At 47.6% G+C, this 22,400-nt stretch overlaps 1 protein-coding gene across 2 annotated transcripts; it reads left to right on the top strand.

Annotated features, from left to right (window-relative positions):
* The first annotated feature begins 643 nt into the window (after window positions 1-643).
* Window positions 644-20,601, top strand: nr2f5 (nuclear receptor subfamily 2, group F, member 5). Of its 2 annotated transcripts, XM_076150409.1 has the most exons (5): window positions 644-1,829; window positions 12,327-12,428; window positions 12,525-12,805; window positions 14,320-14,566; window positions 18,311-20,601. In XM_076150409.1, the coding sequence occupies exons 1-5, from the start codon at window positions 1,463-1,465 to the stop codon at window positions 18,628-18,630; spliced, it is 1,317 nt and encodes a 438-aa protein (XP_076006524.1). In that variant the 5' UTR covers window positions 644-1,462; the 3' UTR covers window positions 18,631-20,601. The 2 variants fall into 2 exon arrangements, with proteins under 2 accessions (XP_076006524.1, XP_076006525.1); XM_076150410.1 differs by lacking the exon at window positions 12,327-12,428.
* Window positions 20,602-22,400: the final 1,799 nt, after the last annotated feature.

Here is a 22,400-nt window from a genome sequence, read left to right as displayed (position 1 = left end):
TCTCTCGGCGAGACTTTTGTCCCCTTTTGTGTTTGTCGATGCGGAGGTGAAATAAACGTGTTGGTGTAATATTTAATAGATTTATATTATTTTAGACATGGATTATTTTGTAACCATTTTGATTATTTTTGGTTGAGTATATAATGTTTATATGTTAATGTCCTCAGTTGACATCAAGAAAATAAACAATTAATTACATTTTATTTTATTTTCACCAACAAATCACACACAGGCCAACGAGAGATTCTTTTACATTCCTTTACATCCACGATGACGCAATGGATAATATCGCGCGTAAAAGTTCCATCACAATAGATTTTTATTTATTTATTCGCCAAACTCTGCGCTGATCGGTCTCCTCTTTAATCTGTTGTCTCCCTCTAACCCACTTTACGTTGCTTGTAGCTCAACAACCGCTCCTGTCCATCAAAGACGTCCTAATCGACGCTGATCCAATTAGAGGCCTTCTTACTTTCCACAAGATTTGGCGGCCAATCGCGGCTGTCCCTTCATCTTGCGCCTCCGCCACCAATGGGAGGGGTCGCGTCCTTATTTGGCAGTTAAGCCCTAATATGGATCGCCGCTGGGGGGGGTGGCAGCCGATCGAGGCAGTGTGTTAGTGACACTTTCCCCAAATTGCTGCTTTGGCTCGCAGAGGTGGGACAGAGACGGAGACAGAGACAGAGACGGAGACAAGACGGTTGGACGGCTGCAGTAACACACTCGTCCTGTGCGTAAACACGCTGTTATCTCCTTCTTCTCTCGCGTCGTCGCGCCTTTCCAGCGGGGCTTTGGAAGCTGCAGTGGGTCAGAAGAAGCTCAAACACTGACATTGCCGTCCGAACCTCACCGGCGGCGGAACCACCGGGGCACCGACTCTTTGGGGGCTGCGCTGTAATCTTCTTCTCCGGGAAATATGGTCAGTGTTCCCCCGAGCTATGCACCCAAGAGCCGCTCGTCTTAGATCCTCAATCCGAACGCGTGGGAGAGACCTTGGAGCGACCGAGTGAGAGACGCGACACTGCTGCGAGTAATCGATCATTTTGTTTACTCTTTTTATTATCTATAGACGCAGAACACACACACACACTCGCGCTGACTTCTGTCACATTGACTGTTTTTTGATTGACTTTTCCAAGAGGTTACACTCGGAGGAACAGCGTGTTTATGGATTGCTGGGCACCGAGGGGCACCGGGAGTTGTAGGCTGCGCGTAAATGCATCGATCATGACGAGACCCCGCCGTTTCTGTAAACTTTGATAGGCGTTTACAGACAATCAGCCGCTAATCCAGCAGCAGCAGCAGCAGCAGAGCCAGCGGTTTAAATAACAACAGAGCTCCGGTTGATTTGTGAAGGAAGTGGGAAGCGCCTCCTCGCCCTGCCAAGACTTCAGGACGGATCTGTACCACTCCGTCGGACTCTCTGTGCTTTAAAACGAAGAGCAAAGTGTTCGGGGATAGCATGGCAATGGTAGTAAACCAGTGGCCAGAGAACATTTCTGCAGATCCGGGGTCTCAGCTCCAGATTTGCGGCCAGGAGCCCGGCGGGACACCGGGGACCCCCAACGGCTCCACCCCGGGGAACGATGCACTTTCCGGGGACAAGCTTCCCAACGTGGACTGCATGGTGTGTGGGGACAAGTCCAGCGGGAAGCATTACGGTCAGTTCACCTGCGAGGGATGCAAAAGCTTCTTTAAGCGCTCGGTGAGGCGGAACCTGACTTACACCTGCCGGGGGAACCGAGACTGTCCAATCGACCAGCACCACCGGAACCAGTGTCAATACTGCCGGCTGAAGAAGTGCCTGAAAGTGGGCATGAGGAGAGAAGGTAAGGCCCGGGAACGTGACGTGTGTCAGCCAGCAGCGTGTAGTCTGTCAAACAGCCTGTGGCGTGTATGTGTGAGTGTGTGTGTTTACAAAGCGTGTTTCCGTGCGTAAAGTTGTGCGTAATGTTGATCTTGTTCACTATTAAATTATTAAAATTAACGGCTGAGGCGGATCCAGCTGTTTGACTCGTTTTAGGAACCCCCTCCCTCTCCTCCACATCAACACACGAGACTTTAGTCCTCTGGAGGAACGGAAACGGCGAGAAATAACGAAAATATATCACGCAAAACGTTTGAATTGGACAGAATAAATTTACCAAATTGACTGATTTGACTTTTTTAAATCTTAACTGCTGGCAAACAACAGTTTCGTGGCAACAATCGATTTAATAAATTAGTTTACTGAAGTTGTTGTCATTTCACGTCAAACCGGAACTATGACTGCGAGGCATTTGTGCGTAAAAATCCTCCGAGATGTGATGTTATCTCACGTCTGTTGATCTGCAGGCTGCAGCTTCATGTGTGTGTGTGTGTGTCTCTGTGTGTACAGTTGTTGTGGTTCTAATCAGACACCACCTGCTGTAGCACGAAGCTTCCCCGCTCCCCGTCCCGGTTCTCCGTGGACCCCCCACTCCCCCACTCCCTCCTCCCCCCCTTTGTCCCCCCGCGCTTTTTAATTACGCTGTTTGTTCCCCGACACCCAGAGTCTCTACAGAGGATGCCGCTACATTAGTTGTATTGTGGTGGATTAACAACGGGTCAGTTAGTGCCAAAGAGGAGCAGGGGAGACGTGTTGGGTGAGGAAGAGTTCGGCCCTAATTAAGCTTCAGCCTCCACTTTCTAAGCTGCTGCGTCTTCACGGTGGCAGAGGTTCGTCCTCCCACATGCAGCAGCGTGGCTTTAGTGGCTTAGATGCGTTTGTTTTGGGGGTTCCATGCTTTGGGTGAATTAGATTCCAAACATCAAGACGTCGTGGTGATGACCTCCAGATTTCAAGGCGCCTATGGTTTGAAATTAGAGGGTTCAGGCAGAAAGAGCGGCCCTCTGCACTCACAACCTCCTCTGGAAAATGTATGGAAACGCCAAAGGGTCAAAGTGACGACAACGAGCTACGTCATCAGCTGCGGGCGCAAAACAAAAAGTGTTTGTGCTCTAAACTCGAATTCTTTAACAGATACTCGACTTTTGACGCAGAGTGTTGCTCAGTGACACTTCGGCAGGGCTTGTTGAACAGTGTATTGTGCGATCCTGCAGGCTTTTGTTCTCTGCCTCTAAGTCAAAATGTAAATAGAAAGACGTGGAAATACCCGTCCAGAGCGCCTGGGATGATCCCTCAAGGGTCCCCGCTAACGCACCGCCGTGTCTGTGTCTGTGTGTGTGCATTGTACACACACAGTCTCTAAAATACCCGCAAGCCACATTGACTCGGTCTGGCTCATGTGTCACTGAGTGAGCCGTGGAGCTGCAGCGTGTTTACTCCTTAAAAGTCTCAATATCAGATTTATAATCTCATATTCAACCGGATCAATCAACAGCAGAGGAGGAGAGATAGCTTAATGCATTTCAAATGAACTAATTGTAGGAATAATGGCTTGACTCGTCTTATTTGGAGACAGGCAGAGGGAAGGAAAAAAGGCCTCAAAGGGGAATTTGTATTTGAAATTAATGATTGATTTAATCTCAGTAGGGAATTCTTTCACTGCTTTGAACCGAAATGTCACTGCAGTTTAAATGATTGTCACCTTTGCATTCTGACCTTATTTTATACCGAACATGTTCCCTGACATCACCTACACTTTAATAAATACCTTTGATTAATCAACCTGACCGTAGGACATCAAAACATGTCATTCCTATAGTTTCTGCACCGTAAACACAGCGGAGTCGATAGTTATACATTTTGTCCAAATTCAGTCCAGCTCTTTGTTTTCAACTCCGTCCAACAAATCTGCTCCTAAAATTCTCCTCCAAAGTGAAACGTTGGAACAAAGTGTTTGTGTTCAGGCACGACGAAAAAGCTGGAGAGACATTTTGCTGATTTGTCGGCTCATTTTGCCAGATGTGTCTCTGTATGTAAAGTTGTGTGCAAAACACTCAAATGTGGATGAAGTCGCTTTCCAGTGGCCGCGTTGATCTGCCGGTGCGTTTGAGGTCAGGGGGATTAAAATGTGTCCTTAAATCCTCTTTGCAGGCTGACTTCTGTGTTATCAAAGTGATAATGTGCCTTAACTAAAATAGATTTAAGTAGATAAATTAAGTGCCCGGCGTGCGGCACTAAAAATGAAGGATTAAGTCGTAAATAAATATATTGTTATAGCCATGTTGGATGAAAGCTGTGGACTAGGCCGTGATCAAGAATGAGCATCAGCGTCTCTAATGCACGGAGATGAAGGTGCTGTGTTCCTGTTTAGGAATAATACTCTGGTGGCCTCGTTTAAATAAAATAAAACACACACTCGGGCCTCTGTTATGCAGCTGTGAGTTTAGAAACACGGACAAAAATAATATCGGGGATTAAATCTCCGAATTCAGCAAATAGAAGGTTAAAAAGCCTTGACGTGTGCCGCCGGGGTCATCGTCCTCTGAGGTCATACATAAGCCATGTTTCCTCTGCATTATGCAACAAGATTGGCTCAGGTAGTCACGGCGACGTACAGTGTGTTTACTGTCAGCTATGATCCATACAGCATGAAGTTTTGGGATGATTTCAAAGTAAAAGCAGCAGATGGTCGTTAAGAGCTGTTAGATTCTGACTTTGAAATGGAGCTGGATGTAGAATGTGTGTGTCCGTCTTTAGTCTGAGTGACGTGCGGGCGGCTGGGACGGCACGCAGCGTCTCCACGTCATTATTCTCTACGTGCCCGGCTGCTTTTGTTCCCAGATGACGTAAACGCCGGAGCCGCCGGCGTCCGTAAGCCTGCTGGACGTGTGAATGTGAAGTGGTACTCGTAAAGACGGGCCGAGGCCTGTTGGTCCGGACGTCTGTTTGTCTCACTGAACTCCTGAAGTGACAGATTTGACTGCACGAGTCGCTGTTTTCATTATGTCCACTTAGTTGGTCGTCACGACTACGTGAGCCGACGTGACGGATGATTACTAGTAATGCAGAGTCGTGTGTGTGTGTGTGTGTGTCCTCACCTTATGTAAGGCAAAGATATTTCAGTTGATTCATGTTCTGTGTTAAAGCATGCATTCACGTGTGTGTGTGTGTGTGTGTGTCCTCTGTGATAGACTTCTGTTGCTCCATCTTTCACAGTTTTCACTCCAGTGTACGTTTATCTGATGCTGCAGTTTAGAGCTTCATCATGAACGATCCTCCCTTCTTTCCTTCTTCCCTTCTTTCTTCTCATTTTACCTCCATTCCATTTATCTGACAGCCTGATTTACTTTGCTCATGTAGGTTAAGTTTCCTTCGTCCCTCCTGAAAACCCCCCGATTCAAACTAACTTTATAAATATAAGTCAAATTTGTACACAGAACTTTTGCTTGTAAAGAAGTATTTTAAGGACCTGAGCATGGCCACACACACACACACACACACACACACACAGTCAGGAGTGAGTGTGGTGATAGTCAATAGTCCCAGCTGCCATCTGTAACACAGGAATCTGTCATCCGTCGCTCAGAACGCCCAGTGGGACGTCGGCTGTCTCCGCTGACCCACATTGCACTCTGACAAAATACTAACAGCGGCGGGGGGGGAAAAAAAAATAGGTCAAGCGAAGCTAAAACATTAATAACAGACAGAGTGGAGTCAAAGTCCAAACGTGTGAAGCGGCACGGCGCCTCTGCAGCGAGTAAACACCCCAAAGTCTATCAGGGCGGCATGGCGCTCGGGAGAAACCTTTACTCATCGCGCCAATGTTGACAAACCTAAAGCGCCCGGCTTCCTCTCGCCGCGCCGCCACGCTGAGTCACCGTCTGAGGCCCCCTCGGAAACAAAATGGCTCCCGTGGACACGTCGCTCAGGCCCCAGCTGACTTAAGGTGAGAGGGCGCTGCCATTTAACGTCACACACACACGACGGAAATCTCTGCTGGAGTTGTTAAGGCCACGTCACAGGTTTATCTTCTCCTATCAAGTGAATAGATGAAACAAATATAGAATTAGAGGAAGTACAAATGTCATTTTACTCTGTGTGGCCTTAAGATTTGTACATTTAAAAAAAAAAAGTGAGGTTTATATCGGATGAAGATCGAAAAGTTTTGCCCCTCCCAGATGTCTTGTATCAATCACACCGACACACACATCGACTCAGGACTGATTTGTTTGCGATTTAAGTAGCTCGACCTGTTTTGTGTGTCACTCCGAGCACTTGTAATAACACACGGGGGAGAAAAAGGCAAAGCGATTCTAAGGAGCTTTAAACTCCCGCAGTGATGTCATCGCCCCTGTTGCTCGGCAGCGGGGACGTGCATCGTTCAGCTTTAGAGCGTTTTAAGCGGTAAAATGTTGGATAGTTTTGATTTCAACTTCGTCCCATATGTGCAGGGTAAAATATGATCCATTTATGGTTGCCATGGCGTCCACCTCTTCACCCCTGCAGTCAAAGCTGTCATGAGATTTTCTGCTTTCATGTTTTTTTATTAGATAATGATTCAAAACCTCAGTTAATTTAATGAAATTAGGGTTGAATTTGTCTGAAGCTTCCTCAAATGAACAGGGTGTGTGTGAGGGTGTGTGTGTGTGTCGTTTGGCTGCTGTTTTAACCCTCATTTGTTTCAGTCTCGAGGTTTTACTTTCACTCTTTCAAAAAAAACAAACGTTTCACCCTCGCACTGAATTTTGCAGATTTTTGTCATAATTCTGGGCTAAATTTGGTTTAATAGTTAATTGAAGAACCTAAGCGACTGAAGTAACTGCATGCACCCCTCATCTTCCTCTTCCTCTGTCTCTTTCCATCCGTTCTGTCTTCCACCTTCACTCCTTCATTGAATAATGTCTCCGTGGATGGAGTCGTAGGATCAATAATTATGGACAAATATCTGCTTGTCGTCTCGTCTCAGCCCCAGACGATTTTAATTGTTTCAGTATTTGTCAGGTTTCTTCTCATCGGTGCTCAAAGTTTGGCTGCAGCCTCATTGAGCTGTTTACATTGTTATAAAAACGCTCAAAAGTTTTTCCGATCAACCATGAAGCCCATTGTGATGATTACACACCGGTTTGATGTTTTGGCGGCAGCGGCGAGCACGAACCCTGACACTCGACGGTGAACCGGGCGCCATGAAATGTCTGTTAAGATGACGAGGGCGAGACGACGGCATGTTGTCACGGGAAACCAGAAGAGTTCATTTTCAAAATAGGTTTTGAGACGTTCAGTAACATCGATCAAGATAAAACATGACAACATCTACATTTAAAAAAACTAAAACAAACAAAATAAAGTTTTAATTTGAGATTTTAGGATTTTAGAATTTCATAAAAATGTAAGTTCTTGACTGAATCTTTAACCTAAACTACATGAACTTTTATCCCCCAGAAGCTGATCCAGAATTCTACGAATAAGGTTTAAATCTACAAATTGTAATAAGTAGTAATGTTATGAACGCTGCTGCAGCTCGAAACTGTGAGTGGTTTGAGTGTTTGATCATCCAGTGAGTCTTTGGTGTCCTCTCCCTCCTCAGTGTCTCCTCAGCATCTCTATCTCCTCCGTCTTTATCTCAAACTCTCCCCTGGTTTACACATTAGCTCCGCTCGGCTCCTCTCCCACCGCCTTCTGCCGTGTCGCAGGGCGCCGACCTGCAGGTCAGAGTTCAGGGCTGAAATAAAACAGTCACAGGGATGATACCTCGGCGTCACACCAGCACACACGCTGCCCTCTGAGCTGGATCACACACACCCATGTGCATCTGCATGAGTTTACAAACAAACACACAGACACACACACACATACAAATAGAGCTGGAGTGGTTTGACTTGCACTGAAGCGATCCATGCGAGTTCATCTGAAATATAAATATAAATATCATATATGAATCATTTAAATCATATATTTCACTTCAAGCTGATTTTAAGTATCACTGCAAACCTTATGTATTGAAATCTGTGTGTTTAAAGGCCTCAGTCAGTGATCATGTGACCATTTCAAGCGGGAATTCTGTGGATAGTTGGCACTTTCCCTCTTCATAGTTGTAAGATTTGGCGCTTTGACTTCTGTTTCACTCGTTCCTCACAACAATAAAGCAGCAGTCTGTGAGGTTGTGGAGCTGGCGGACATTTTGAATCACTCCACCCCAGTTCTGCCTCCACACAGTGGACCACTGAGGCGGCGAGTCCCCTTGTGGCCAACGCTGGTACTTCAAATCCCGGTCCCCCAGTAGGAGGTGCTACAATGATTAGATGATGTAATCAGGACAGTAATGGAGGAGTTGAGGAAGTTTAGTAAGTTTTGTGTGTGTGTGTTATGTTGGCCTTGCAAAAAGAAAGTGTAATTAAGCCCTGAGTTTAATCTGAAAGGTTTAAAGCTTCAGTCACGTTCAAACAGAAGAGGCCGGAAACATGCAACCTGTAGGATTGTGATACAGGCGTTCAAAGCTGTTTTGGTAGTCATGGATACAGAGAGAACAACCATCTAAATTATAGCCACCTACTGTAAACATCACAGAGGTGCCAGGGTTTTATTTGGACAGGATTTATTCTTCTTTTTTTTCTAAATGAAATGTTGAATTATAATATTAATGAAGGGCAGCTCAGTGGATTCAGGTTAAGAGACAAGAAAAGTCTCAATTATGTGAAATATCCACGCAAACACACACTGATTCACACACACCGAAGAGTGAAGAACAAACGCACAATGAAAGAAACATCTCAACATCTGATTCCAATATGATAAAAATCAAAATCTCTGCTTTTGTTTTTGCAGCATGATCTCTAATTTTGTATCTCTCCCTCCCTCCCTCTCACACACACACACACACACACACACACACACACACGGGTTGAGCTACAATGCGCCGCAACGTTGAAACGCAGACACAGTTCACGCGGGGGCACCGTCTATTTTCCGCAGACCCGATGGGAGCTTTGGGAAAATTGAAAAGCTACTTATTCAGCCGGGATCATTTAGACGGGGAGACAAATCCATAAAGTGTCCCGGTCGCCGCGGCGCCGTGACCTTTCAGTGCAAATGTTGATAGGCCTTAATTGTATTTAGCCGCTGCGGCCGCATGTAATTCCACTAACAGTCTGACCCAGAGGCTAATCCAGGGCAGCCGAGCGTACTCGCTGCCAGCTGCCATTTGCTGAAGTGGCATTTTGAAAGTCGCAGCTGAAAACTCCCATGATGCCTCACTCCTCTCCTCGTCTCCTCTCGTGCCCTCATTTTGTGCCACAGTGGGACGCTGTGTGTGTGTGTGTGTGTGTGTGTGTGTGTGTGTGTGTGTGTGTGTGTGTGTGTGTGTGTGTGTGTGTGTGTGTGTGTGTGTGTGTGTGTGTGTGTGTGTGTGTGTCGGCTCCCTGCTCCGAGCCCCCGAATGATTTGAAATTTGCCAAAGGAAGAATAATCGTCAGGATTTGTCCTCCTGTCGTGTCTTGACTCTTTTCTAGTTTTCGGGTGATTACCAGGCGACGAGCTGTCCATCACATTAAGTTGAGAGATTAAGAGAAGGTCGACCAATGAACAAACAGCAAACAGATTATGGCCGACGCCCAAATCTGACTTTATTACCCATCTGTCTGCATCTGACCCTGACTTTATTTATTTATTTACCCTCAAGCATCCAATTTGTTTCTCTCTCTCTCTCTCTGGGTCGGTGTGTGTTCCTCTGTGTGTGTGTGTGTGTGCACATGTCTGTCTCTCAGTCTCTCGCTTCTGTGTCTGTCTCGTCTGTCTCTCTTTGTCTCACCCTCTGCCTGATTCTCTCTCTCTCCCGCTGGCTTGTGCTCTCTCCTTTGCACTCGCTCTCTTTCTCTCTGTCTGTGTGTGTGTGTGTCTCTTTCTCTCTCCCTCTTTCTAGAATTGTCTTCACTCTCTTTCCATCCATGTTTGTGTGTGTGTGCATATGTGTCTTTCATTCTTTCACTGTGTGTGTACCGACCCTCTCTCTCTCCCCCCCCCTCCCTCCCTCCCTCCCTCCCTCCCGTCCCCTCAGCCAGCTGTAGACAGGAAGTACAGCGGGCGGTGTGTGTGTGTGTGTGTGTGTGCCCTCTGTCGAGTGCTCAGCCCTCTCTGCCACGAGTGAACCCACAATGACGCTTTTCAAAAGCCAAGTGGATCAAGTAGATTTTCCCGCCGCCATCTGTGGGATTAAGCTCTAATCAATATGAGAGCAGATTCATCACCGATCGGAAACACGAGAAATGTCAGCAAGGTCACGCCAGGTCACGGAATGTCACGGAACCTTGAGGAGTCCAGGGAATGTTAGAACTTTAGGAGCCACAGTTGACAATAAGTGCTTGGTACTATGGATACTGGAGTTCATTTTTAAAGCTGTGTTTAAAGGTGATGTCACTCCTATCAGCCCGTCAGTCAGTTTGTTTACGTGTTAAAGCATCCAGAGTTTGCTCTATGTTTGTGACAGAGGCCGTAGATAACGAGACGCTGCGACCCTATTGGTCAATTTGGGAACAAGAACAGAGGGAACTCTTATTCTGGCGGTCCCTCAGTCAAGACGAGCAAATTGTGACGCAATATTTCACTCAGAGGAACCAATAGTTTTTTCAGGCTATTGATTGATTGATTTTTATGTTTTTTATGCACTGGAGGCAACAGAGTGTAAATCCAGCGTGTAAAGGATCTATTGGCTCATATCAGTGTGAGTGTAATCTTCTGTGTGTGTGTGTGTGTGTGTGTGTGTGTGTGTGTGTGTGTGTGTGTGTGTGTGTGTGTGTGTGTGTGTGTGTGTGTGTGTCTTCATCACAGTCGTAGCTCTGATCGTCAGCTCCAGCTCTTTGACTCTCTTTGAGTTGACATCCGTTTTTGTTGCATGTGTCGCTGTCCTATAAACCGCCTCAGTGCGCCGCGACCGACCACAATTCAGGCGTATGGCGGCGCCTCGCTCTTAACCGCGTCTCCCCCCTCGCTCTTTGAAGCGGCCTTCACTTCCTTTTGATTTGAAACATTTTTGAAGAACAGGAAACCGCGTGCGGCTGTGACGCCGCCGCCGCCGCCGCCGACAGCCGGCACTTTGCGCAGCGAGACAAGAGCGGCGCTGTCGGGAGAGCGAGCGACGCGGAATGTCCCATTGTGCAATGCCGCCCTTTGTGACGGGCGACACCTCCCCAGCGCTCGGGCCCGAGAAGAGACGGGAGTTGTTTGCCAAAGGAGAGCGCATTCTTTACCGGGAACACGGGGTTGACTGGAGGTTCACAGAGAAAACTTGTATTCTGAGGTCAACACCTTTTGTGCGGAGGCCTTTAGCTGCGCGGCGCGGAGGAGAGGAGCAGGAGCAGAGGCATTTTTATGACGCTCTCCAGTGATCTGACCTCTCGCCTGTCAGGCGCAGCACGCCGCGTTCAATTGACACAGCTGCTGCGTCCGAGGTGACAGGTGATGTCGGCTGGGGAAGTATTTTCCAAACCGGCTCCCCCGCCTCACACACACACGCACACACACACACATATCTGGCCTCCACCTGTCCTGTCATGTAAAGCCAGGTCTCTTGCTATATTCAACATATAGAGCGCCACACCTCCTCCCGCTCCCCTCCCTCTGACCCCTCTTCCTGCCCTCTATCTCGCTTTTCTCAACTTATCACCTCTCGCTCTCTCCTCCCCCACCTTATCTTGCCATTTCAGCCTTTTACCTCACACACACACACACACACACACACACACACACACACACACACACACATACACACACACACACACAGCCCTCTTTGCAATGCTTTTTTTTCTCGCTTGCTTGCTCTCCCCGTCAGTGTGTATGTGTGTGTGTTTGTGTGTGTGTGTGTGTGTAACAGTAGATGGAGTTATTAGTCAGACAGTGGGGATGACTGAACAGGTGTTTTCCAAATGGGCCTTTGAGCTCTCAACGCATCATCATGGCTTTGAACTGGGGGCTGGGCATTTCTCTGTGTGTGTGTGTGTGTGTGTGTGTGTGTGTGTGTGTGTGTGTGTGTGTGCGTGTGTGCAAGCGCATGCACGAGAGCTTGGCCTCTGTGTGCCCTTTTCGCCTCAGGCTGAGCCATTTGCCAGCAGAGGGGGGAGGATCTTACCGTGTGTGTGTGTGTGTGTGAATGTGTGTGTGCGTGTGTGTGTGTGTGTGTGCAGAATATTTGTAGGTGTAAAGAGGTGTTATATCTTTACCGGCTGCTGCTTGTCATTACTCATTGATGCACTGCGGCGTTGGAGAATGGCCTTGGCCCGGCCACTTTCCACCGCTCGGCTGAAAAGACGAGCGCTGACATATTTAGAGTCCCGTCTCCCCCCCCCCCCTTCCCTCCCTCCCTCCCTCCCCCCCCCCCCCCCCCCCCCCCCCCCAGTCCGGCCCCCTTTGACATGCCCAATTTTCCTCCTTTCTCTCCCGTCTTCATCTTCGCTTCTTTCCCTCTCTGCAGCGGGACATAAAATGACTTTCGGTCGCACCTCGTCCCCTTTCATGGAGGCTTTACAGAGGCCGCATGGAGGCGCAGCGGGTTTAGGTGTATCGCATAGACTTTGTAAGAGTCCACAACGAAAAACGAAAGAAAGACATACTCGCGCCTTTTAAAACTGCCGCATTCTAACGCCCGGATGTCTCTTTGCTCTCCCGTCAGCTGTGCAGCGAGGACGCACGTCAAACTCCCAGAGCAGCCCGGGCCAGTACCTGACCAACGGCACCGACCCGTACAACAGCCAGCCCTACCTGTCCGGCTTCATCTCTCTGCTGCTGCGGGCCGAGCCTTACCCCACGTCTCGCTACGGCGCCCAGTGCATGCAGGGGAACAACCTGATGGGCATCGAGAACATCTGCGAGCTGGCGGCCAGGCTGCTGTTCAGCGCCGTGGAGTGGGCCAAGAACATCCCCTTCTTCCCCGACCTGCAGCTCATGGATCAGGTGAGTCCAGTTGATCTTGATGCTTGCTTGTGCTTACGTCAGAGCTGCAAACGTGCATATAAAGGCAATAAGATGCAACCTGGGGTCAATATTTCACCTCCAGACACCAAAGCAACAACTTTATTTTGATTTTTTAGTTAAAAATGTTATTGTTGTTGTTTTTCAAAATGATGCATAGTTTCCCCTCCAATAAAAGAAAATGCGATGTAACACGTAGGCGTGTACGGGCAGCTGGAGACACATTTGTGAGATAAGCTCCGCCCCCACCTCGCCTTTCCCGCCTATTTGAATAGCAGCTTAGACTTTCCATAGTGACAGTCAAATTACGAAACCTTTAGAATCACCGCTAGAATAAAGCTCTATCGGTTTTTGTGTGGAGCACTAGAGGGCCCAGCAGGAACACACTGCTGCTGCTTCCTCCTCCATCGTGGATTCAGACCAACAGGCAGCGCAACAGGAACACATTTATACACCACACAACTAAACCCAAAAGTAAATAGTTACCATTGTGCCTGGGCATCTGAAGGAAACCCTAAAGGAAGCTGTAATCCTGTGCAAAGATCACATATGTGTTCATTTTCATCGGCAGTGATTTATGCACACGGATTCTGGGAAACATTTTCTGTGATATTTCGCCGTCTGCTTACACTTAGAAACAAAGCCGGTGCCTTTAAGTGATTGAAAGCACATTGGCTGTGTGATTCTCAGTGTGGGCCACCTGACGTCCCTCTGATATCCAACACGGATGAGCCTTACATCAACTCCACACGTGCAGATTTATACCAGCTGTAAAGCTTTGGCACAGAGTAATCGCCCGCCTGTAAATACTGGCTGGCATCTCGGGACAGACGAGGCATGGCAGATATTTAATGCTACAAGACAAGCCCGTATAATTAACATATCATAAAGGGCCGTGTCAACATCTAGGATGTGACCTCGGAGTGAGAGCCGCAGTGTCAGAGCCGGCGGTGAACGCTCAGCTTTCAGAGAGCGTTTATGTGTCGTATCTGGAAGCAGGTTCTCAATAAAGAACGACTTTGACTTTGTAGTCGTTTACTATAATTGTGGACACTGATAGGTTTTGCCTTCAAGACACATAAACGTCCTTATTATCCTTCAGAATGATTGTTGATATTTTGCTGTATGAATTTGGATATAAGTTGAATTTCTGAACGCCCCACACTCATAACCATGCTGAGACTAAATGGGATTTAAAGCCGTCTGTAACCAGAAGGCGCTTGAAGAATGTGAACCTCTGCCAATGCTGAATGACTGTCAACCTTTACATCACACCCTGTCATGAATGAAGGGGCTCTGACCCTATAAACACAATCCTACCGCTCAGAATCAATTCCTCATAATGTCTAATGGTTCCAAATGCCAATCATCACCAGCAGCTAACCAAAGCAAAGGCCTCGCTGTCCACTTCACGCCAAGAAAATGTATTAAATGTCTGATTTGAACGTGATTCCCCTGCTGGCTCCCATAATCACTCGGCTCCTTCTCTCTTCCAGGTGGCCCTGCTGCGCATGTCGTGGAGCGAGCTCTTTGTCCTCAACGCCGCCCAGTGCTCCATGCCGCTCCACGTGGCCCCGCTGTTGGCGGCGGCCGGCCTGCACGCCTCGCCCATGTCGGCGGAGCGAGTGGTGGCCTTCATGGATCACATCCGCGTCTTCCAGGAGCAGGTGGAGAAGCTGAAGGCCCTGCAGGTGGACACGGCCGAGTACTCCTGCCTCAAGTCCATCGTGCTTTTCACTTCAGGTGGGTTTGATTGACAAATGTGGAACTATGACACACACACACAGACACACACACTCTCTGTTTCTGCCCTCTGCATTCATTCAGATATCTGCTTATGGGCACATTGTGTTGTCCAGTCTAAGGAGCCTGGTGCTGCTCAGAGAGGGCGGCTAGCATGGGGTACCACAGGCTACCACATGCTATCACATGCTATCAGAGGCTATCACGGGGTAACACAGGCTATCAAGGGGTATCACAGGCTATCACAAGCTATCAAAACACAAAGTTAAACTGCTTAGAATAAGAAGAAATGTCTTAGAGGTTCACATTCCTGATCAGAAAACAATACAGTCATTGAAAGTAATAAATAAAATGCACTATTGGCTTAATCGCTGTTTTGAGCTATTCAACACCGCTACATTCACTAAAACTACGCTACAGTTTAAACTATTAAACAGCCTGCACCTGTGCTGGACAGGCCAAGGGGCCTCAAGCAGTCACAGGCGGTGACACAATCCCGCTGAGAACTGAAGTCACATCCATTATTCTAAAGGTTGACCCTCGCTTGATCGTTTACCCGCGGTATACGGACGTGAACCTGCTCTCAACTCCCAGGAAACACTCCTGCCCGTGCACATGAATCCCGCTTCACCTGTACTCAGCCCGCGGCCTTTTGACCTCCTCAGAGCCTGACCGGGACGTGACCCCCCCCACCCCCCCGCCAATGCCAGATATGGTCTCATCGGCTCCATATGCATCTGCCAGGGCGACAGCGCTCCCCCCAGTCAGGCACGGTCTCTGCAGTCGGCGAATTTGACCGTAACTTGACCGCTCTCTGATAGTAGGCAGTTATTGACCCCTGCACAAAGCTGCGTATGTCTCACTTAAAATCATTTGACTCACGCTGAACCATTTGTGGTCAATATAACATCAAGCCTGTCACATGGTCGCATCATGGTGGACCTCCGACCTCTCTACTTTGAGCAAAGCCAGTTAAGTTGTACTTCCTAATTCACATGTCCCCTTAAACATGAATGACGCAATCAGGATGAAGCTAAAATGGTAGCATTGATAAAGGACTTATCTCTGCGTCTGATACCTCTTTAGGTCACTTATTAACTGAATTCTTTGCTTGGCTACAATTGGACAGCTTGTGGTTCTTGTTAGAGTCCTGTCAGACAATAAGCACACGCATCTTCCCCCTTTTTAGTACTCTCAGACCCGGAAGATTCCAGCAGCCACGTCACCTCTGACCTCACACAGAGTCCATCAATCTAGTGTTTTAAGAAGATTTTAAGTTCTTTCCGTTTGCGCTCCAGCCTCTGTGCACACCTGTCTTTACTGCATCGACGCAACTTGATGGTAGTTTCAATCCAAAGCTCTTCACAAAACACTGGGACTTGAGCCCCACGCCCTTGCGCTGTTCCCCCAATGAGCTACACACAAGATTAAATCATAATAAAAGTGTTTTTGCATCCCGAGGGACGCTCTGAGATGGGCCCTGTTTTGATACGGCGCGTACACAAACAGGGTTGAGGTTTATCCCATTAGTCACTGGGCTCCAGCAGCAGCCAAAACACTGTCACATCTGGGATACTTCACCGGGAGATCATGTGTTGTGACCCAAGGGTGGGGGGGGAAGCGGATGGTGAAGAAGCCAACAAGGAGTCGTCTCTTGTCCTTTTGTCTTTTTTGGCATTGTTCCCTTTCCCTCCCTCTCACGGCTGGTCAGGCTCGCTCTGAGGGCACCTATGGCGTTTACGTCGGGCTCTCTTCCGCGCGACTGGCTATAGATCCACCTCGCCCGTCTCATTTCTTTCATCAGCCATCTCTGCTTCGCGACCCCATCTATTATTGAAACCAGTCATCTACCCTCCTTCGTCCCTCCCCTCCTCCCTCCCTTCCTCCCTCCGCTCCCCAAACCTAACTCCAAGCCCAATCCAGACCCCAGGACCCCTGCCCCCACCACGGGAGCTGAATTATGTATGCTGAGTTTCAGTGAGAAGGAGAATTCACCACAGCCCGAGCCGTGACCTACATAACCCCTGTAGCCTTGAGCGCCCCATGTGACTTCCTTGTGCGCAAGAAGATGCACACACACACACACACACACACACACACACGCACACACTTGTACAGACATCACAAAAACAACACAAGTTTGGCAAAGACAAAATTTGAAATTTAATCGCTCTGTTGGAATAGAGAGTTGAATATAATGAAAGCAGACACACACACACACACACACACACACACACACACACACACACACACACACACACACACACACACACACACACACACACTCACTCATAACAGAAGCCTGGTTATAACCTCCAGACTCTCAGACCTGCTAGGATGAGTTAACAAGACCTCCTCCCTCACCCCTTGTGAACCCCCGGACCCATCAGCCCACATCAGAGAAGGGGCACCTCAGTCCTGCCACCGTGATCTCTCCCCCCCACCCACTTACCCAATGTGTGCCCAAGGAGCAGACAAAGGAACATGCCGCTGGGTGTCGGAGGGCGTGCACGGCGCTGCTGCTTTGGCACGCGAAGGGGCTACGGTCGCACGGACAGCTTTGCTAATCCCCGCCGAGCAGCGACTGCCGTGTCACACAGAACACAAAATGGCAGCTGACAAAAAAAACACACAAAAAACCATCCTGTGTGGCTGCGCCCCTACTGAAGGAAAATAAACCCAAAGCGAGAGATATTGCTCATCCAGAATGACGACGAATATTCTGCAAGGTTCAATAGAAATATGAGGAAAATTAAAGCTTTAGCTGCGCGGTGCTGAGGCTCCAGCGGGGGGGCGGGGGCGTTTGGGGGGGTTACACAAGGAACAGATCAAAGCTTAAGATGACAAAGGGGACCTCCGATGCAAGGCGACAGGTTAAAACTTATGGGCCACTGCTTTTAAGTGAAGGAGCCCACTTGGGACGTACAGTAATTGCCCTCATCCAAGACGTGTCTTTGATACGAGGGTTCATTCAGGGGACAAAGAGCGTCCACGCTTCCTCTGAATGCACCGTACGCCGCAGCGTACAGTGAAATGTGTTCTTTGTTTTGAGTTCACACATCTCTGACCTCCTTTACCAAATCCCCAGTGCACTCCCCGCACATACAGGGTGTGAAAAGTGTTGCACGCAGTGTTACACACTCTCCTAGCCGTGCCAGACCCATGGCGAGCGGAAGTGTGAGGGTAGATGGCAGAACATGTCCTCCAGCTGAGGGGAGAGGCAGAGAGCAGCGTGAATACAGAGCACGGGCGTGTAGAAGCCGCGGCTGCAGGGACGGCTTTGACCTCATCAGGTTTCAAGGGATTCAAACAGAACCATCAGCTCTCTGTGAATGTTGTCTAAAGACTTTAATAACCCTGAGCAAGAAAATGAGTCCAGTGGGTAAATATAAGACTTGAAACTAATCAATACTCAGGGCTTTGGTGTGGGCGTATCGCTATGGTAACTGGTGCAAAGTTGAAATATGAACCATGGAGTCAATTTACAAACAGAAAAACACTGCAGGGTGTTTGAATTGTACAAGTTATCACAGCCACAGTTATCTGCTCTCGAGGAGGATCAATCGCGTCAGTCCACCTCTGCTATCAGTCAGCGACCAACATGAGACCTATTAGACCTTTTGTTGTAGTTCTTGCAAAATGTATGACCCGATGCTTCCCATCACAGTATCACGTCGGGACTGTTTGTGAATGCTGTCGTCGCTCTTTCTGACCCATGAATCTTCACTTTTGCTGCGTGTGTAGATGCCATGGGGCTGTCGGATGTGGCTCATGTGGAGAGCATCCAGGAGAAGTCCCAGTGTGCCCTGGAGGAGTACGTAAGGAACCAGTACCCCAGCCAGCCCAATCGCTTCGGCCGACTCCTCTTACGCCTGCCGTCCCTACGCATCGTCTCCTCGCCGGTCATCGAGCAGCTGTTCTTCGTGCGCCTGGTGGGTAAGACGCCCATCGAGACGCTGCTCCGCGACATGCTGCTCTCAGGCTCCAGCTACAACTGGCCCTATATGCCCACCGTGCAGCGCGACCGGCCGATCTCGCTCCACTACAATGAGAACGGGCCTTGAGACGGACGGGAAGAAGAAGAGGAGAAATTCAGGCTAAACGTCCATCTGAGCGCTCCATCCATCCATCTTCCTTCCCTTCATTCTCTGCATTCAACTTCTCAACTTTCCCAGAAGAAGCATCTCCCTCGCCATTCCGCTCAAAACTTTGACTGATGGTATAAGAAAAAACTTTACCCTTCCGGTCAGACAAGCCAGCCAATCATTCACCATTTCTCAAGGGGGATCTTGGCCAATTGAGAGACTTGGTCGCCCCGTCCCGATCCCTCAGACGGCGGTGCAGTCTGTGTTGAGATGTGGCACGAGTTGGACTGGTTGGTTGAACAGGTTATTGAGCAGTTCACCAGCAGGTCTGTTGGACTCACTTTTAAGATGTCAGTCTCAAACCCCAACAGGGGCAGCAAAAGACAAAGCCTCTGCTTTCCTGTCGGTGCTCGACCTTCATGTACAGAGGCTGTGTACACACATCCCAGTATTGTGAACTCTGATCAAGGGCTTTGCCAATGGAACTCTGCAACCAACAGCACAAGGCCCGTTGTATATTTACCAATTTTGTTTTTAAAGAAAACCAGAAGCCATTAAAGAAAGACAAATGCCAAAATGTCTTGGACTTTTTTGCAGAAGATGCGTTTTATTGTGTGTGCGTGTGTGTGTTAGCACTGTTTATATGGAGAGAAAACTCATGATTGTGTCCATATGTATATCGTTGAGTCATAGGCATCTATAGCATATTAGGGTTCAATGGGAAAAGCTCAGGTTCAAGGGTGTGGAGAGAGACAGACGGACACAGACAGACAGACAGACAGTCATGCCAATATCAGTGCAAAAGCAAAAAGACAAACCCACCTCACCAAACGGGGCTAAAATTCACACTTATCAGCAAACCTGTGCCAAAGCTGAGAAATGCATATTTGTTTGGAAAATTTTTGTTCTAGTTTTCGGTGATTAAAAATGTCAATGTTTGGTTTGTCTATAATTTGACTGCATACTTATGTTTGGGTCTCAGGGGGGAGAAGAGGAAGTTTGTTAAAAAAGTAAATAAATAAAAGCTTAGGCACTTGCAAATCGTGAGGAAAAAAGTCAGAAACCGCGTCTGTGAAACCACAGCGCCGGCGGATCCTCGCTACCTTTCTGCCACTCGATCCATCTTGTGACGATAGAACGACGAACACATTGTCGTTATTGTCGATCCTTGGCTTGTGTGACTGTGCGGTAGCTGTGCGGGCTGACGTTGGACCATTGGGACTTATTTTTGGGGGGCGGGGGGGCATTTTGCAAAACTAGCTGTACTTGCCTTAGAACAAAGATTTCATCACTGAGCATTTATCTTATGACTGTGCCATAATCTGTTGTTACCTGTTATAACAGGTATTATGTCCTAATAATGTCATTACAAGAGAGGAAACAAACTTGCATACTGTCAAAAAAAATTCCTCTAAATGATTGAGATTACATGAAAAGAGAATTTTAACACGTCGAGAAATTTGTCAATGTCTTAGCCGACATCATCAGCATATTGATTTTCTTTTTTTTTTGAAATCTTGCGAGTCCATTTCCTGTTCTTGGTGATATTGTCACGTAGGGAAAGCCCCCTCAACTCATGGCATTTCAGCTTGCGGTACCAATACTGTAGAGAAATGTATGACTAACCTCTGAAAACCTCAGTCTGTGTTACCATATTATCCCTGTTGGACTTAAGACTGTGACTTAGCTTAGGACTAGTTTAAGTGTTTTGTTTTGTTTTTTCCTGGGAGAAAGAAAGTTAGTTTTAACAACCTTGTCTCACATTTCCAACATGGCACTGTGGTATCAACATCAAGTATTGGTATTGGATTAAAGCCACCTGGGACCTTTAGAATGCCGTCTGTTGATAAATGACTTCACGGAAAGATTTCTATGAGTTTGTTTTCTTTTTGTCCATTTTTTTTGTTTGGAAATATGAATTATCCATTAAATGAAATAAAATTCTGTTGTTCACAGTAAGTGTTCTGCTGTCATTCTGCTCATTTTGGCTTCACTGCCATTACGTAATACCATGAAATACTCATTAGCACACTGTAATGGAAACAGATAGTGTGACTAAACAATGACGTACAACGCAACGTCGCTACCAGACAGAGGGCAAAGCGAGAAATTTGCATTCATAGAGTTTTATGTTATGAAAGGAAACCAACCAGCAAAGGAAATCTCTGTGTTTCTGACTGGAAACCCAGAGACAGCAGCCTGTCTGTTATATCTCCAGTGTTTGATCGGTGAGAGACTTTGAAAAAAAATCACCTGTTTTGTTTAGCAAACAAGAACCAACTGGGAAATGCAAAAACCTGATTTTTTTTTGCATACCAACAACAAATGTGCCTCTAAATCAGAGTTTAAACAGGGAAAATGAGCTGACCAGGTTAAAGCCAGAACACATATATGTTATAACTGTCATGGCTTGTTTAAATCTCATAAGCAGCCTTTTTGCTTGATTATTAAATCATTCTAATTTTTAATTGACGACCTATACGATGCTGTGATTGGACCAGTGACCGATCAAATTCACCTGAAACCTCTCATGCAGTCGTTGTGTCTTCGGATCTATTCCTACCGATGGAACCTCTGCAGCCCACAGACCATAAATAACTCCTGTGTTGGTCCACAGATATTTCTCTTCTTCTCTTAAGAGCACTTTGATTCAATGAGGAAAAGAGGTACGAGCCAATCGATACTATGGATCAATCAATGAATCTGAACCAAGTGGGGGTTTCCCTTTCTAGGATGCGGCCCGAATGTTGAGCCAGACCTGCTGCAAAGAGGTGTGTGTTAGAATGTAAACAAATATCCTGCCGCTGTGTGTGTGTGTGTGTGTGTGTGTGTGGGTGAGTGAGTCAGAGGGATAGAGCACACATGGTCTTTGACCTTTGGGTTCAAGGTGCATCATTGTGTGTGTGTGTGTGTGTTCTCAGAGTATGTGTGTGTGTGTGTGTGTGTTTCTCTGTTCCAGTCCGGGTAAACAGCCACTGACTTAGAGTGGACGCTCTTAGTGAAAGCAGCCAGAGAGTAAAAGCAGAAAGACACAAAGAGACAAACAGCAAACTCATGGCCTAAGATCCTCATACGCTCTGTTCTCCCCCCCCCCCCCCAACACCACTTACACACACAGAACACACACAGAACACACACTCCCCTCACATGCTAACCTTGTGCCCTTTACGCCCAACCTCCCCTCCTCCAATCCTCCTCTCCCCACCCTTCACAACCGCCCACTCCTGTTCATCCTCCCACCCATATGTGTGCGTGTATGTGTGTGTGTGTGTGTGTGTGTATGAAGAGTAGCCGATTGACTTATGCCTTCATTTCAGAGCTGTCACTCCTGGCCAAACACCATGACCCCTCAACCTCCATTTTGGAGGCGCACATTTTTTCTTTGCTGCCCCATATGAATATAAAAAACACATGTGGCCCAAAGGTGTGTGTGTGTGTGTGTGTGTGTGTGTGTGTGTGTGTGTGTGTGTGTGTGTGTTTATGTGTACAGGTAAATCAAACTGACATAGCTCCTTTGAATGGCAGGACCTGAATTACTTTTGCACTTCCAATTTTGCACACCTGCCATTTATGGCAAACACCCGGCTCAGCATAAACCATGAGGGCAAAATACGCCGCTTCAAGATACAAAACCCGCCAGTAAATTCTCAGCCTGCAGACGTACGAAGGCGCAGCAGCTGCAGTTAATTTCTTAGCAGGTAAATTACTTTGCACATAAAGGTGCGATGATTAGGTCAACGTGGCAGGCT

This window comes from Genypterus blacodes, unplaced genomic scaffold (genome assembly GCF_046128005.1).
Source record: "Genypterus blacodes isolate CSIRO-AG114 ecotype Tasmania unplaced genomic scaffold, CSIRO-AGI_Gbla_v1 ptg000052l_1, whole genome shotgun sequence".
Classification (NCBI taxonomy): Eukaryota; Metazoa; Chordata; class Actinopteri; order Ophidiiformes; family Ophidiidae; genus Genypterus; species Genypterus blacodes.
Note: the sequence above shows the minus strand (reverse complement) of the source record. Positions and strands in the feature narration are given on the sequence as shown.